Source organism: Salvelinus fontinalis, chromosome 11, assembly GCF_029448725.1.
Source record: "Salvelinus fontinalis isolate EN_2023a chromosome 11, ASM2944872v1, whole genome shotgun sequence".
Classification (NCBI taxonomy): Eukaryota; Metazoa; Chordata; class Actinopteri; order Salmoniformes; family Salmonidae; genus Salvelinus; species Salvelinus fontinalis.
In genome coordinates, this window is record NC_074675.1 from 7,913,165 (window position 1) to 7,930,969 (window position 17,805).

Below are 17,805 nucleotides of genomic sequence, written 5' to 3' on the forward strand. Positions count from 1 at the left end.
AGACAGGGACAAACCGTTTGAGGAAAGAAAGCACTCCTTGTCTAGTATAACACACACACACACACACACACACACACACACAGACACACACACACACACACACACACACACACACACACACACACACACACACACACACACACACACACACACACACACACACACACACACACACACACACACACACACACACACACACACACACACACACACACACAGGTGTAAGACAACCCAGTACGGGTGATTTATCAGCTGTAGAATGACCAGACAGTACCTGTCTCCTTCCCCCTCCCCCTCTCTCTCTCAGGTCATCATTTCTGTGTGGAGGGCCCCAGTCCCAGCTGTGTGGAGAACTCGGAATGTGTGAATCTGGAGGCTGGGTCCTGCTGCAGCTGTAAAGATGGCTACCGCGCCCTGAGGGATGACAGCGCGTACTGTGGAGGTGCAGTACTCTTACTACAACAATGGCATCACTAAGCCAACCCTCATTTAAGTCATCTTCATCGACTCAGTCCATTCTATCTACTAATCCTTGTGATCTTTGGCCATCTTCTCTGTTGTGGCCCAGCTTTGCTGGTTGTGTAAAACTCCAATGCCTCATTTATAAGTGGTCTTTCGAGACGGATTTCAACCAAAGAATGAATCATTTACCGTTATTGTATGGGGGCTTGGACTTCATTGTTTTTAATGTTTATCTTAGTTTGGGATTACAATCAGATACTGTAGGGCTGTGTAAGTAGGTACAGGGATGACTATGATTCCAAGCAGTGGTACTTTTAGCAGGAGAAATTTAGAGGCTTATAATTCAGCTCTTCTAATTCCATCTTTCTTTCCATATATTAATGATCTCTAGGAAACCTTTCATTACTACGACCCCTGACCCCTCCACTCATCAGACCAGCCTCAGAGCCATAAATGACCTGTACTACCGCTATGACCCCTGACCCTCCACTCATCAGACCAGCCTCAGAGCCATAAATGACCTGTACTACCTCTACGACCCCTGACCCCTCCACTCATCAGACCAGCCTCACAGCCATAAATGACCTGTACTACCTCTACGACCCCTGACCCCTCCACTCATCAGACCAGCCTCACAGCCATAAATGACCTGTACTACCTCTACGACCCCTGACCCCTCCACTCATCAGACCAGCCTCACAGTGCAGTACTCTCAGTACTAGGCCTCGGTCCATTTCACTCCCACCACTGGCGGGTTAAAAATACCCATGGTACATTGCAGCCAGGTTAATTTGCCACAGCGGGCAGTCTCTCCGGTCATTCATACTGCAAGACTTACTACCTTATTACCCATCATACTCCAACCATGGGGTGGTAAAAATACTCCACGGTACAATGAGAGTCCCGGTCTATTTAGCATGCCAGTCGCAGACAGACAGTCACCCACCCACCAACCAACTGCTGCTAATGAGAACAGTTGGTTCGGTGATTAGTCAGTGTCTGAGTGTGTGTGCATAATTAAAGATGCTATCATCCCCCCTGTCATTAATTACCAGTGTGTCTAACCTTCTTGCTCTATGGTCCTGCCAGGTTTGTCTCTGTGGCCTATGGACTGTGACCTTGTCTAGGGAAGGAGGGAGGGAGGTTTGGCATAAGTCACCACTGGACTCTGGCTTTTGATGTCTCTCTCTCTCTCTCTCTCTCTCTCTCTCTCTCTCTCTCTCTCTCTCTCTCTCTCTCTCTCTCTCTCTCTCTCTCTCTCTCTCTCTCTCTCTCTCTCTCTCTCTCTCTCTCTCTCTCTCTCTCTCTCTCTCTCTCTCTCTCTCTCTCTCTCTCTCTCTCTCTCTCTCTCTCTCTCTCTCTCTCTCTCTCTCTCTCTGGTTCTCTAATGACTATATTCTAATCTGTTCTGTTGCTTTCTGGGAAACATCTATTTAATTTTCTGTTAGGGAGACTACTTGGAAAACCAAAATACTTTACTTTCAACGAGGCGCTGTAAAAGTGTTGGCATGGCAGCTTAAATGTTTTCTGGGTGATTGCACCCCGGGAGTTTGGTTTTCCTATTCTGCCTGATCAAAATAGCACAACTAGTAACAAGAACACGCTCTCTCCTTGATGTCATCATGACTCATTTAAATGGTGAATGTTCGAACATCAGAAAACATCAGCAATCTCGCAGTTGATTGGTTTGAGTTGTGTGTTCTGAGCTCTAATTGGTTTATCCCTGTGAGTGGGTGGGGACTGGGGATGTCATTCTGAACAGATACGGGCATTAAGGCTTCATAGACTGCTGGGAATACAGATGAAGTCACTTCTTAAATATTTTATTAAAAGCAGTGGAATAGGACACTCAGGGAGATGGAGAGAGAGAGTTTGAAAGACTTTGTGAGAGGGAAAGAAAGACAGAGAGAGAGAGAGGGAGATGAAGAAAGACAGAGAGAGAGAGAGAGAGAGGGAGATGAAGAAAGACAGAGAGAGAGAGAGAGAGAGGGAGAGAGAGAGTTTGAAAGACTTTGTGAGAGGGAAAGAAAGACAGAGAGAGAGAGGGAGATGAAGAAAGACAGAGAGAGAGAGGGAGATGAAGAAAGACAGAGAGAGAGAGAGGGAGATGAAGAAAGACAGAGAGAGAGAGTGTTTCTTGGTGTGTTAAGGAGCACCATCAGACAGGCCAAGTGTGCCATGCAATAAGCCAAGCATGTAAAACACAGAGAGCGCCTATAGGTGGCTGCAGCCCCAGAGAAAGGCATTGTCTGCAGGCATTGTCTGTGGTCAATGCCTGCAGAACAGAGGTTTGGGACTTGTCTGTCTACCTGAATGTCTGTGGTCAATGCCTGCAGATAGAGGTTTGGGACCTGTCTGTCTACCTGAATGTCTGTGGTCAATGCCTGCAGATAGAGGTTTGGGACCTGTCTGTCTACCTGAATGTCTGTGGTCAATGCCTGCAGAACAGAGGTTTGGGACCTGTCTGTCTACCTGAATGTCTGTGGTCAATGCCTGCAGACAGAGTATAGAGTAGGTCATGTTGGCTTGCCTTGTTGACTTCATCTGTAAACTCAAGGAGTGACATATTCCTGTCAGGTTCGATCATTCACTCGTGTCTTTCTACATGTCTTCTCCTCTGTTTCAATAACAAGTTGTACACATGATGAATAGACAGGTATTAACAATACCAAGGTCTTCTGCCAAGATGACCTTTCCCTCACAGCTTACAGGGGCGGCAGGTAGCCTACTGGTTAGCGTGTTGGGCCAGTAACCAAAAGGTTGCTAGATCGAATCCCCGAGCTGAAAAGGTAAAAATCTGTTGTTTTGCCCCTGAACAAGGCAGTTAACCCATTGTTCCCCGATAGGTCGTCATTGTAAATAAAAATTTGTTCTTTAACTGACTTGCCTAGTTAAATAAAGTTTTTTTTTTTTAAGAATGCGAACGAGGTCCTGTTGTCTTTGTTGTGACAGCAGTCCTAGCAATCTGTCCAGCCATGAGCACGCCACAGAACAGGCCACAGAACAGGCCACAGAACAGGCCACAGAACAGGCCACAGAACAGGCCACAGAACAGGCCACAGAACAGGCCACAGAACAGGCCACAGAACAGGCCACAGAACAGGCCACAGAACAGGCAACAGAACAGGCCACAGAACAGGTCACAGAACAGGCCACAGAACAGGCCACAGAACAGGCCACAGAACAGGCCACAGAACAGGCAACAGAACAGGCCACAGAACAGGTCACAGAACACGCCACAGGAGTTTCCTGTACAACAATGAGTCAGCACACAATGGTCCTGCTGTAACATACCCTGTTTATTTTAGCTCTCGCACAGTCACACCATTACCACAGGACTGTTGGTGACTATAGTCACACCAGTCACACCAACACCACAGGACCGTTGGTGACTATAGTCACACCAGTCACACCAACACCACAGGACCGTTGGTGACTATAGTCATACCAGTCACACCATTACCACAGGACTGTTGGTGACTATAGTCACACCAGTCACACCATTACCACAGGACTGTTGGTGACTATAGTCACACCAGTCAAGCCAACACCACAGGACTGTTGGTGGCTATAGTCACACCAGTCACACCATTACCACAGGACCGTTGGTGACTATAGTCATACCAGTCACACCAATACCACAGGACTGTTGGTGACTATAGTCACACCAGTCACACCAACACCACAGGACCGTTGGTGACTATAGTCACACCAGTCACACCAACACCACAGGACCGTTGGTGTCTATAGTCACACCAGTCACACTAACACCACAGGACCGTTGGTGACTATAGTCACACCAGTTACACCAATACCACAGGACCACTGGTGACTATAGTCACACCAGTCACACCAATACCACAGGACCACTGGTGACTATAGTCACACCAGTTACACCAATACCACAGGACCACTGGTGACTATAGTCACACCAGTCACACCAATACCACAGGACCGTTGGTGACTATAGTCACACCAGTTACACCAATACCACAGGACCGTTGGTGACTATAGTCACACCAGTCACACCAACACCACAGGACCGTTGGTGACTATAGTCACACCAGTTACACCAATACCACAGGACCGTTGGTGACTATAGTCACACCAGTCACACCAACACCACAGGACCGTTGGTGACTATAGTCACACCAGTCACACCAACACCACAGGACCGTTGGTGACTATAGTCACACCAGTCACACCAACACCACAGGACCGTTGGTGACTATAGTCACACCAGTCACACCATTACCACAGGACCGTTGGTGACTATAGTCACACCAGTCACACCAACACCACAGGACCGTTGGTGACTATAGTCACACCAGTAACACCAATACCACAGGACTGTTGGTGACTATAGTCACACCGGTCACACCAATACCACAGGACTGTTGGTGACTATAGTCACACCAGTCACACCATTACCACAGGACCGTTGGTGACTATAGTCACACCAGTCACACCAACACCACAGGACCGTTGGTGACTATAGTCACACCAGTAACACCAATACCACAGGACTGTTGGTGACTATAGTCACACCAGTCACACCATTACCACAGGACTGTTGGTGACTATAGTCACACCAGTAACACCAATACCACAGGACTGTTGGTGACTATAGTCACACCAGTCACACCATTACCACAGGACTGTTGGTGACTATAGTCACACCAGTCACACCAATACCACAGGACTGTTGGTGACTATAGTCACACCAGTCACACCAACACCACAGGACCGTTGGTGACTATAGTCACACCAGTCAAACCAATACCAGTCAAACCAACACCACAGGACCGTTGGTGACTATAGTCACACCAGTCAAACCAATACCACAGGACCGTTGGTGACTATAGTCACACCAGTCAAACCAATACCACAGGACCGTTGGTGACTATAGTCACACCAGTCACACTAACACCACAGGACCGTTGGTGACTATAGTCCTACCAGTTACACCAATACCACAGGACCGTTGGTGACTACAGTCATACCAGTCACACCAACACCACAGGACCGTTGGTGACTATAGTCACACCAGTCACACTAACACCACAGGACCGTTGGTGACTATAGTCCTACCAGTCACACCAACACCACAGGACCGTTGGTGACTATAGTCACACCAGTCACTCTAACACCACAGGACCGTTGGTGACTATAGTCCTACCAGTTACATCATTACCACAGGACCGTTGGTGACTATAGTCACACCAGTCACACTAACACCACAGGACCGTTGGTGACTACAGTCATACCAGTAACACCAATACCACAGGACCGTTGGTGACTATAGTCACACCAGTCACACCATTACCACAGGACCGTTGGTGACTATAGTCTGAATGGCAATACTCAGACATGAAAAGGATTATGGATGTGTAATGCTGTTCTGAAGAATCTGCTTCTTCTCTGAGAGTGAGAGATAGAGAAAGAGAGAGAGAGAGAGAGAGAGAGAGAGAGAGAGCCTGAGAGGGAGAGAGATAGAAGCGGATTGAGAGAGAAAGAGAGAGAGAGAGAGAGCTGTAGAGAGATCTAAAGAAAGTCTCCTCTTTATTTTTAGTCGTCTGTCCGTCTGTCCGTAGGTCTGCTGCCAGTGAGAGATATGCGGCCTACTGTGCCAGCCATCCTCCATCCTCCAGCTAGACGCCAACCACCCCCTCCTAGAGAGGAATTTAGAATGACTTTTTCAGGTGTCTGTAGTTAACAGTCATACGAAATATCATTGGTGGCTTACTTGTGACTTACCGCATAATAGTAGAATTTATCTAGCTATTCTTGTGTGTGTGTGTGTGTGTGTGTGTGTGTGTGTGTGTGTGTGTGTGTGTGTGTGTGTGTGTGTGTGTGTGTGTGTGTGTGTGTGTGTGTGTGTGTGTGTGTGTGTGTGTGTGTGTGTGTGTGTGTGTGTGTGTAGTACAGGTGTATAGACTTGTAGTCCTACTCTACACATACTTTGCTGTACAGACAGGTCAGGCCAGGTCAGCCTAGATCATGAGCTCAACTCAACCCCTTAATCCAGCCACCCTAGTCATAGACTGTTCTCTCTGCTACCGCACGGCAAGAGGTACCGGAGCGCCAAGTCTAGGTCCAAGAGGCTTCTAAACAGCTTCTACCCCCAAGCCACAAGACTCCTGAACATCTAATCAAATGGCCACCCAGACTGTTTGCATTGCCCCTCCCCTCTTTTACATCCCTGCTACTCTCTGTTGTTGTCATCAATGCATAGTAACTTTATTAACTCTACCTACATGTACATACTGTACTACCTCAACTAACTGCCCCCGCACATTGACTCTGTACCCCCCCGGTACACCCACCCCCGTATTTTTTGAAACTGCATTGTTGGTTAGGGGTTCGTAAGTAAGTATTTCACTGTAAGGTCTACCTGTTGTATTCAGAGCATGTGACTAATAACATTTGAGTTAAACACAGAGAGATTAAAAGCCAGAACGTCATGTATAAAGTGCTCGTCTTGTCGTAGCAGAATGGTTAATGAAGCAGGTCTTGGAGTTAAAGTTGTGAGATCAATCTACAGTACTGTGTGTAGTTCTTTGAAGTATTCCTACCACGCTGCCAATGGAAACGTGCACCTCTGACCATATTTTTATTTCATTCTTTGAACCATGGACAGTATCATTATTGGATAATATATCCTCCCTCTGGCTTTCTACTGTTGCTTTGCACTATCTCTGGTTAGCTTTATGTCGTGTATCCTTTGTACTTTATTTGTTTCCAAGAGCTCAGAAAGACTCAGAAAGACTCAGAAGCCCAAAGCTAACACTGCAGCAGTTCTGACTTGTTAAATTAGGACTCGTGGGAAAGGTGTTATTTTCATTTTCTTCACTGTAAGGAAACCACATCAGACATCAGAAGAGATTAAAAAATAGTAATATTACATTTGTCAATTACCTCAGCAGTTTGAACCGTGTTATAAGTAAAACGTTTGTTCCTGGCTTTCTGTGTACGGAGCTGTCGCCCCCTCCCCCTCTACTCCCCTCCTCTACTCGCCTCCTCTACTCGCCTCCTCTACTCCCCTCCTCTTTTCTGCAGAATGAACAGAACATTACAGAATGAACAGAACATTACAGAATGAACAGAACATTACAGAATGAACAGAACATTACAGAATGAACAGAACATGGAATGAAAGGAGATGAGTAAATAAACAGATAGTGAGAGAAAGAGAGAAAGAGAGGTAGAGCGAGGGAGCGAGAGAAAGTGAGGGAGAGAGAGAAAGAGAGGTAGAGAGAGGGAGAGAGAGAGAGTGAGTGAGAGAGAGAAAGAGAGGTAGAGAGAGGGAGAGAGAGAGAGTGAGGGAGAGAAAGGGAGAGGGTAGTAATCCCAGTATTGCCTGGTTGTTTCAGAGGCTCAGCAGTCAGCACTGGTTGTTCTATATGATTCTCTCTGCTGTTGCAGGTATAGCTATAGCTACCACGTCTGGTCTGCTATAATACCAGACCAGATGTGGTAGCTATAGCTACAGACTGAACAGCAGAGAGAATCACACAGCGTTTAATAACAGACCAGATGTGGTAGCTATAGCTACAGACTGAACAGCAGAGAGAATCACACAGCGTTTAATAACAGACCAGATGTGGTAGCTATAGCTATAGACTGAACAGCAGAGAGAATCACACAGCGTTTAATAACAGACCAGATGTGGTAGCTATAGACTGAACAGCAGAGAGAATCACACAGCGTTTAATAACAGACTAGATGTGGTAGCTATAGCTATAGACTGAACAGCAGAGAGAATCACACAGCGTTTAATAACAGACCAGATGTGGTAGCTATAGCTATAGACTGAACAGCAGAGAGAATCACACAGCGTTTAATAACAGACCAGATGTGGTAGCTATAGACTGAACAGCAGAGAGAATCACACAGCGTTTAATAACAGACCAGATGTGGTAGCTATAGCTACAGACTGAACAGCAGAGAGAATCACACAGCGTTTAATAACAGACCAGATGTGGTAGCTATAGACTGAACATGAGAGAGAATCACACAGCTTTTAATAACAGACCAGATGTGGTAGCTATAGACTGAACAGCAGAGAGAATCACACAGCGTTTAATAACAGACTAGATGTGGTAGCTATAGCTATAGACTGAACAGCAGAGAGAATCACACAGCTTTTAATAACAGACTAGATGTGGTAGCTATAGACTGAACAGCAGAGAGAATCACACAGCGTTTAATAACAGACCAGATGTGGTAGCTACAGACTGAACAGCAGAGAGAATCACACAGCGTTTAATAACAGACTAGATGTGGTAGCTATAGACTGAACAGCAGAGAGAATCACACAGCGTTTAATAACAGACCAGATGTGGTAGCTATAGACTGAACAGCAGAGAGAATCACACAGCGTTTAATAACAGACCAGATGTGGTAGCTATAGCTACAGACTGAACAGCAGAGAGAATCACACAGCGTTTAATAACAGACCAGATGTGGTAGCTATAGCTACAGACTGAACAGCAGAGAGAATCACACAGCGTTTAATAACAGACCAGATGTGGTAGCTATAGCTATAGACTGAACAGCAGAGAGAATCACACAGCGTTTAATAACAGACCAGATGTGGTAGCTATAGCTATAGACTGAACAGCAGAGAGAATCACACAGCGTTTAATAACAGACCAGATGTGGTAGCTATAGCTACAGACTGAACAGCAGAGAGAATCACACAGCGTTTAATAACAGACCAGATGTGGTAGCTATAGACTGAACATGAGAGAGAATCACACAGCTTTTAATAACAGACCAGATGTGGTAGCTATAGACTGAACAGCAGAGAGAATCACACAGCGTTTAATAACAGACCAGATGTGGTAGCTATAGCTACAGACTGAACAGCAGAGAGAATCACACAGCGTTTAATAACAGACCAGATGTGGTAGCTATAGACTGAACAGCAGAGAGAATCACACAGCGTTTAATAACAGACCAGATGTGGTAGCTATAGCTACAGACTGAACAGCAGAGAGAATCACACAGCTTTTAATAACAGACCAGATGTGGTAGCTATAGACTGAACAGCAGAGAGAATCACACAGCGTTTAATAACAGACCAGATGTGGTAGCTATAGCTACAGACTCAACAGCAGAGAGAATCACACAGCGTTTAATAACAGACCAGATGTGGTAGCTATAGACTGAACAGCAGAGAGAATCACACAGCGTTTAATAACAGACCAGATGTGGTAGCTATAGACTGAACAGCAGAGAGAATCACACAGCTTTTAATAACAGACCAGATGTGGTAGCTATAGACTGAACAGCAGAGAGAATCACACAGCGTTTAATAACAGACCAGATGTGGTAGCTATAGCTACAGACTCAACAGCAGAGAGAATCACACAGCGTTTAATAACAGACCAGATGTGGTAGCTATAGACTGAACAGCAGAGAGAATCACACAGCGTTTAATAACAGACCAGATGTGGTAGCTATAGACTGAACAGCAGAGAGAATCACACAGCGTTTAATAACAGACCAGATGTGGTAGCTATAGCTACAGACTGAACAGCAGAGAGAATCACACAGCGTTTAATAACAGACCAGATGTGGTAGCTATAGCTACAGACTGAACAGCAGAGAGAATCACACAGCGTTTAATAACAGACCAGATGTGGTAGCTATAGCTATAGACTGAACAGCAGAGAGAATCACACAGCGTTTAATAACAGACCAGATGTGGTAGCTATAGCTATAGACTGAACAGCAGAGAGAATCACACAGCGTTTAATAACAGACCAGATGTGGTAGCTATAGCTATAGACTGAACAGCAGAGAGAATCACACAGCGTTTAATAACAGACCAGATGTGGTAGCTATAGCTATAGACTGAACAGCAGAGAGAATCACACAGCGTTTAATAACAGACCAGATGTGGTAGCTATAGCTACAGACTGAACAGCAGAGAGAATCACACAGCTTTTAATAACAGACCAGATGTGGTAGCTATAGCTATAGACTGAACAGCAGAGAGAATCACACAGCGTTTAATAACAGACCAGATGTGGTAGCTATAGACTGAACAGCAGAGAGAATCACACAGCGTTTAATAACAGACCAGATGTGGTAGCTATAGCTATAGACTGAACAGCAGAGAGAATCACACAGCTTATAATAACAGACCAGATGTGGTAGCTATAGACTGAACAGCAGAGAGAATCACACAGCGTTTAATAACAGACCAGATGTGGTAGCTATAGCTATAGACTGAACAGCAGAGAGAATCACACAGCTTATAATAACAGACTAGATGTGGTAGCTATAGACTGAACAGCAGAGAGAATCACACAGCGTATAATAACAGACTAGATGTGGTAGCTATAGCTACAGACTGAGCAGCAGAGAGAATCACACAGCTTATAATAACAGACCAGATGTGGTAGCTATAGCTATACCTGCATCAGCAGAGAGAATCACACAGCTTTTAATAACAGACTAGATGTGGTAGCTACAGCTACAGACTGAACAGCAGAGAGAATCACACAGCTTATAATAACAGACCAGATGTGGTAGCTATAGACTGAACAGCAGAGAGAATCACACAGCGTTTAATAACAGACCAGATGTGGTAGCTATAGCTATAGACTGAACAGCAGAGAGAATCACACAGCTTATAATAACAGACTAGATGTGGTAGCTATAGACTGAACAGCAGAGAGAATCACACAGCGTATAATAACAGACTAGATGTGGTAGCTATAGCTACAGACTGAGCAGCAGAGAGAATCACACAGCTTATAATAACAGACCAGATGTGGTAGCTATAGCTATACCTGCATCAGCAGAGAGAATCACACAGCTTTTAATAACAGACTAGATGTGGTAGCTACAGCTACAGACTGAACAGCAGAGAGAATCACACAGCTTATAATAACAGACCAGATGTGGTAGCTACAGACTGAACAGCAGAGAGAATCACACAGCTTATAATAACAGACCAGATGTGGTAGCTATAGCTATAGACTGAACATGAGAGAGAATCACACAGCTTTTAATAACAGACCAGATGTGGTAGCTATAGACTGAACAGCAGAGAGAATCACACAGCGTATAATAACAGACTAGATGTGGTAGCTATAGCTACAGACTGAGCAGCAGAGAGAATCACACAGCGTTTAATAACAGACCAGATGTGGTAGCTATAGCTATACCTGCATCAGCAGAGAGAATCACACAGCTTTTAATAACAGACCAGATGTGGTAGCTACAGCTACAGACTGAACAGCAGAGAGAATCACACAGCGTTTAATAACAGACTAGATGTGGTAGCTACAGACTGAACAGCAGAGAGAATCACACAGCTTTTAATAACAGACCAGATGTGGTAGCTATAGCTATAGACTGAACAGCAGAGAGAATCACACAGCGTTTAATAACAGACTAGATGTGGTAGCTACAGACTGAACAGCAGAGAGAATCACACAGCGTTTAATAACAGACCAGATGTGGTAGCTATAGCTATAGACTGAACAGCAGAGAGAATCACACAGCTTATAATAACAGACCAGATGTGGTAGCTATAGACTGAACAGCAGAGAGAATCACACAGCGTTTAATAACAGACCAGATGTGGTAGCTATAGCTATAGACTGAACAGCAGAGAGAATCACACAGCTTATAATAACAGACCAGATGTGGTAGCTATAGACTGAACAGCAGAGAGAATCACACAGCGTTTAATAACAGACCAGATGTGGTAGCTATAGCTACAGACTCAACAGCAGAGAGAATCACACAGCGTTTAATAACAGACCAGATGTGGTAGCTATAGACTGAACAGCAGAGAGAATCACACAGCGTTTAATAACAGACCAGATGTGGTAGCTATAGACTGAACAGCAGAGAGAATCACACAGCTTTTAATAACAGACCAGATGTGGTAGCTATAGACTGAACAGCAGAGAGAATCACACAGCGTTTAATAACAGACCAGATGTGGTAGCTATAGCTACAGACTCAACAGCAGAGAGAATCACACAGCGTTTAATAACAGACCAGATGTGGTAGCTATAGACTGAACAGCAGAGAGAATCACACAGCGTTTAATAACAGACCAGATGTGGTAGCTATAGACTGAACAGCAGAGAGAATCACACAGCGTTTAATAACAGACCAGATGTGGTAGCTATAGCTACAGACTGAACAGCAGAGAGAATCACACAGCGTTTAATAACAGACCAGATGTGGTAGCTATAGCTACAGACTGAACAGCAGAGAGAATCACACAGCGTTTAATAACAGACCAGATGTGGTAGCTATAGCTATAGACTGAACAGCAGAGAGAATCACACAGCGTTTAATAACAGACCAGATGTGGTAGCTATAGCTATAGACTGAACAGCAGAGAGAATCACACAGCGTTTAATAACAGACCAGATGTGGTAGCTATAGCTATAGACTGAACAGCAGAGAGAATCACACAGCGTTTAATAACAGACCAGATGTGGTAGCTATAGCTATAGACTGAACAGCAGAGAGAATCACACAGCGTTTAATAACAGACCAGATGTGGTAGCTATAGCTACAGACTGAACAGCAGAGAGAATCACACAGCTTTTAATAACAGACCAGATGTGGTAGCTATAGCTATAGACTGAACAGCAGAGAGAATCACACAGCGTTTAATAACAGACCAGATGTGGTAGCTATAGACTGAACAGCAGAGAGAATCACACAGCGTTTAATAACAGACCAGATGTGGTAGCTATAGCTATAGACTGAACAGCAGAGAGAATCACACAGCTTATAATAACAGACCAGATGTGGTAGCTATAGACTGAACAGCAGAGAGAATCACACAGCGTTTAATAACAGACCAGATGTGGTAGCTATAGCTATAGACTGAACAGCAGAGAGAATCACACAGCTTATAATAACAGACTAGATGTGGTAGCTATAGACTGAACAGCAGAGAGAATCACACAGCGTATAATAACAGACTAGATGTGGTAGCTATAGCTACAGACTGAGCAGCAGAGAGAATCACACAGCTTATAATAACAGACCAGATGTGGTAGCTATAGCTATACCTGCATCAGCAGAGAGAATCACACAGCTTTTAATAACAGACTAGATGTGGTAGCTACAGCTACAGACTGAACAGCAGAGAGAATCACACAGCTTATAATAACAGACCAGATGTGGTAGCTATAGACTGAACAGCAGAGAGAATCACACAGCGTTTAATAACAGACCAGATGTGGTAGCTATAGCTATAGACTGAACAGCAGAGAGAATCACACAGCTTATAATAACAGACTAGATGTGGTAGCTATAGACTGAACAGCAGAGAGAATCACACAGCGTATAATAACAGACTAGATGTGGTAGCTATAGCTACAGACTGAGCAGCAGAGAGAATCACACAGCTTATAATAACAGACCAGATGTGGTAGCTATAGCTATACCTGCATCAGCAGAGAGAATCACACAGCTTTTAATAACAGACTAGATGTGGTAGCTACAGCTACAGACTGAACAGCAGAGAGAATCACACAGCTTATAATAACAGACCAGATGTGGTAGCTACAGACTGAACAGCAGAGAGAATCACACAGCTTATAATAACAGACCAGATGTGGTAGCTATAGCTATAGACTGAACATGAGAGAGAATCACACAGCTTTTAATAACAGACCAGATGTGGTAGCTATAGACTGAACAGCAGAGAGAATCACACAGCGTATAATAACAGACTAGATGTGGTAGCTATAGCTACAGACTGAGCAGCAGAGAGAATCACACAGCGTTTAATAACAGACCAGATGTGGTAGCTATAGCTATACCTGCATCAGCAGAGAGAATCACACAGCTTTTAATAACAGACCAGATGTGGTAGCTACAGCTACAGACTGAACAGCAGAGAGAATCACACAGCGTTTAATAACAGACTAGATGTGGTAGCTACAGACTGAACAGCAGAGAGAATCACACAGCTTTTAATAACAGACCAGATGTGGTAGCTATAGCTATAGACTGAACAGCAGAGAGAATCACACAGCGTTTAATAACAGACTAGATGTGGTAGCTACAGACTGAACAGCAGAGAGAATCACACAGCGTTTAATAACAGACCAGATGTGGTAGCTATAGCTATAGACTGAACAGCAGAGAGAATCACACAGCTTATAATAACAGACCAGATGTGGTAGCTATAGACTGAACAGCAGAGAGAATCACACAGCGTTTAATAACAGACCAGATGTGGTAGCTATAGCTATAGACTGAACAGCAGAGAGAATCACACAGCTTATAATAACAGACTAGATGTGGTAGCTATAGACTGAACAGCAGAGAGAATCACACAGCGTATAATAACAGACTAGATGTGGTAGCTATAGCTACAGACTGAGCAGCAGAGAGAATCACACAGCTTATAATAACAGACCAGATGTGGTAGCTATAGCTATACCTGCATCAGCAGAGAGAATCACACAGCTTTTAATAACAGACTAGATGTGGTAGCTACAGCTACAGACTGAACAGCAGAGAGAATCACACAGCTTATAATAACAGACCAGATGTGGTAGCTACAGACTGAACAGCAGAGAGAATCACACAGCTTATAATAACAGACCAGATGTGGTAGCTATAGCTATAGACTGAACATGAGAGAGAATCACACAGCTTTTAATAACAGACCAGATGTGGTAGCTATAGACTGAACAGCAGAGAGAATCACACAGCGTATAATAACAGACTAGATGTGGTAGCTATAGCTACAGACTGAGCAGCAGAGAGAATCACACAGTGTTTAATAACAGACCAGATGTGGTAGCTATAGCTATACCTGCATCAGCAGAGAGAATCACACAGCTTTTAATAACAGACCAGATGTGGTAGCTACAGCTACAGACTGAACAGCAGAGAGAATCACACAGCTTATAATAACAGACCAGATGTGGTAGCTACAGACTGAACAGCAGAGAGAATCACACAGCTTATAATAACAGACCAGATGTGGTAGCTATAGCTATAGACTGAACATGAGAGAGAATCACACAGCTTTTAATAACAGACCAGATGTGGTAGCTATAGCTATACCTGCAACAGCTGTGTGATTCTCTCCGCTGTTCAGTCTATAACTATAGCTACCAAAATAAGGGCTTATATAGTATTGAACGCTGCTGAGAAATGTATTTATTTCAATTTCTATGTCTACAGACTGGGGTGAACATGGAGCTTTTGAATTGACTGCTGTGACCTTGACAGACAGTGGTTGACGATGTGATTAGAATGGGTTTAAAGAGGATGTTGCTTTGCTTTTCAAAGAACCTGGCGGTCTGACAGTATAAATGTAAAAATATCCCCCACAAGCTGTGTTCTGTTTTCAAACATATTTGTTTTGACATGAGGGATCGTATTTGGCTGTTTGAAAATTCAACATGGGATATCGTGATTCCAGAGTTGTGCGTTGCAAAATCACGGAAGACATCATCTTACCCCAGGTGCCGTGGCGTGCATCTCATAGCTACAGCACCATCATAGAGATGAGTTAGATCATGGAGATTGAAGATCCCATTCCATTATAGGCTACAAGCTGCATGAATACTCATCGATGTGTGTGTGTGTTTGTGTGCTTACTTGCTAGAGGCACTCTGAGGTTTTCCATCATTCCTCTCTCAATGAACAGTGTTCTATAAAAGAGACAGAGCACTTTGCTGTGACACTTCATCCAGAGACCTTCAAATCAAATCAAAATGACATTTTATTTGTCACGTGCCGAATACAACAGTTGTAGACCTTACCGTGAAATGCTTACTTACAAGCCCTTAACCAACAATGCACTTTTAAGAAAATAGAATTAAGAAAATATTTACTAAATAAACTATGAAAATAGTCCGGGAGCAGTCCTATGGCTTGGGGGTAGAAGGTGTTAAGGAGCCTTTTGAACCTAGACTTGGCGCTCCGGTACCGATTGCAGAGTCTTTTGACAATTTTTTGGATGCTTTTGATGGTGCAGATGTAGAATTGTTTGAGGATCTGGGGACCCATGCCAAATCTTTTCAGTCTCCTGAGGGGGAAAAGGCGTGGTCGTGCCCATTTCACAACTTTCTTGGTGTGTTTGGACCGTGATAGTTTGTTGGTGATGTGGACACCAAGGAACTTGAAACTCTCGACCCGCTCCACTTCAGCCCCGTCAATGTAAATGGGGGTCTGTTCGGTCCACAATCAGCTCCTTTGTCTTGCTCACATTGAGGGAGAGGTTGTTGGCCTGGCACCACACTGACAGGTTTTTGGCCTCCACCCTATAGGCTGTTTCATCGTTGTCGGTGATCGGGCCTACCACCATTGTGTCGTCAGCAAATCTAATGATGGTTTTGGAGTCTTGTTTGGCTACACAGTCGTGGGTGAACAGGGAGTACAGGAGGGGACTAAGCACGCACCACTGAGGGGCCCCCGCGTTGAGGATCAGCGTGACAGATGTGTCACCTACTCTTACCACCTGGAGGCGGCCCCTTCAGGAAGTCCAGGATCCAGTTGCAGAGGGAGGTGTTTAGTCCCAGAGTCCTTAGCTTAGTGATGAGCTTTGTGAGCACTATGGTATTGAACGCTAAGCTGCAGTCAATGAAAAGCATTCTAACAGCAGTCAGCTGTCAGGTGTTCCTTTTGTCCAGGAGGGAAAGGGCAGTGTGGTGTGCAATTGAGATTACGTCATCTGTGGATCTGTTGTGGCGGTATGTGAATTGGAGTGGGTCTAGTGTTTCTGGGATGATGGTGTCGATTTGAGCCATGGCCAGCCTTTCAAAGCACTTCATGGCTACCGACCTGATATTTATGGGGCGGCAGTCATTTAGGCAGTTTACCTTTGCTTTCTTGGGTACAGGGACTATGGTGGTCTGCTTGAAACATGTAGGTTTTACAGACTGGTTAAAAATGTCAGTGAAGACACTTGCCAGTTGGTCCGTGTATGCTCTGAGTACACATCCTCGTAATCCGTCTGGCCCTGCGGCCTTGTGAATGTTCATCTGTTGAAAGATCTCGCTCACATCGGCTACGGAGAGCGTGATTACATAGTCATTCGGAAAAGCTGGTGCTCTCATACATGCTTCAGTGTCGCTTGCCTCGAAACGAGCATGAAAGGTATTTAGCCCATCTGGTAGGCTCGCGTCACTGGGCAGCTCGTGGCTGGATTTCCCTAATAGTTTGCAAGCTCAGCCACATCCGACGAGCGTCGGAGCCGGTGTAGTAGGATAAAATCTTAGTCCTGTATTGATGCTTTGCCTGTTTGACGGTTCGTCTGAGGGCATAGCAGGATTTCTTGTAAGCATCCGGATTAGTGTCCTGCTCCTTGAAAGTAGCAGCTCTAGT

At 44.6% G+C, this 17,805-nt stretch overlaps 1 protein-coding gene across 2 annotated transcripts in view; it reads left to right on the top strand.

The window, feature by feature from the left end:
- The window catches only part of nell2b (neural EGFL like 2b), a 128,459-nt gene that overhangs the window by 41,862 nt on the left and 68,792 nt on the right, over positions 1–17,805 (top strand). For both annotated transcript variants that reach the window (XM_055937298.1, XM_055937299.1), the window contains one exon: positions 308–442. In XM_055937298.1, the coding sequence (XP_055793273.1) occupies positions 308–442 (135 nt within the window). The remainder of the gene's footprint in view (positions 1–307; positions 443–17,805) is intronic.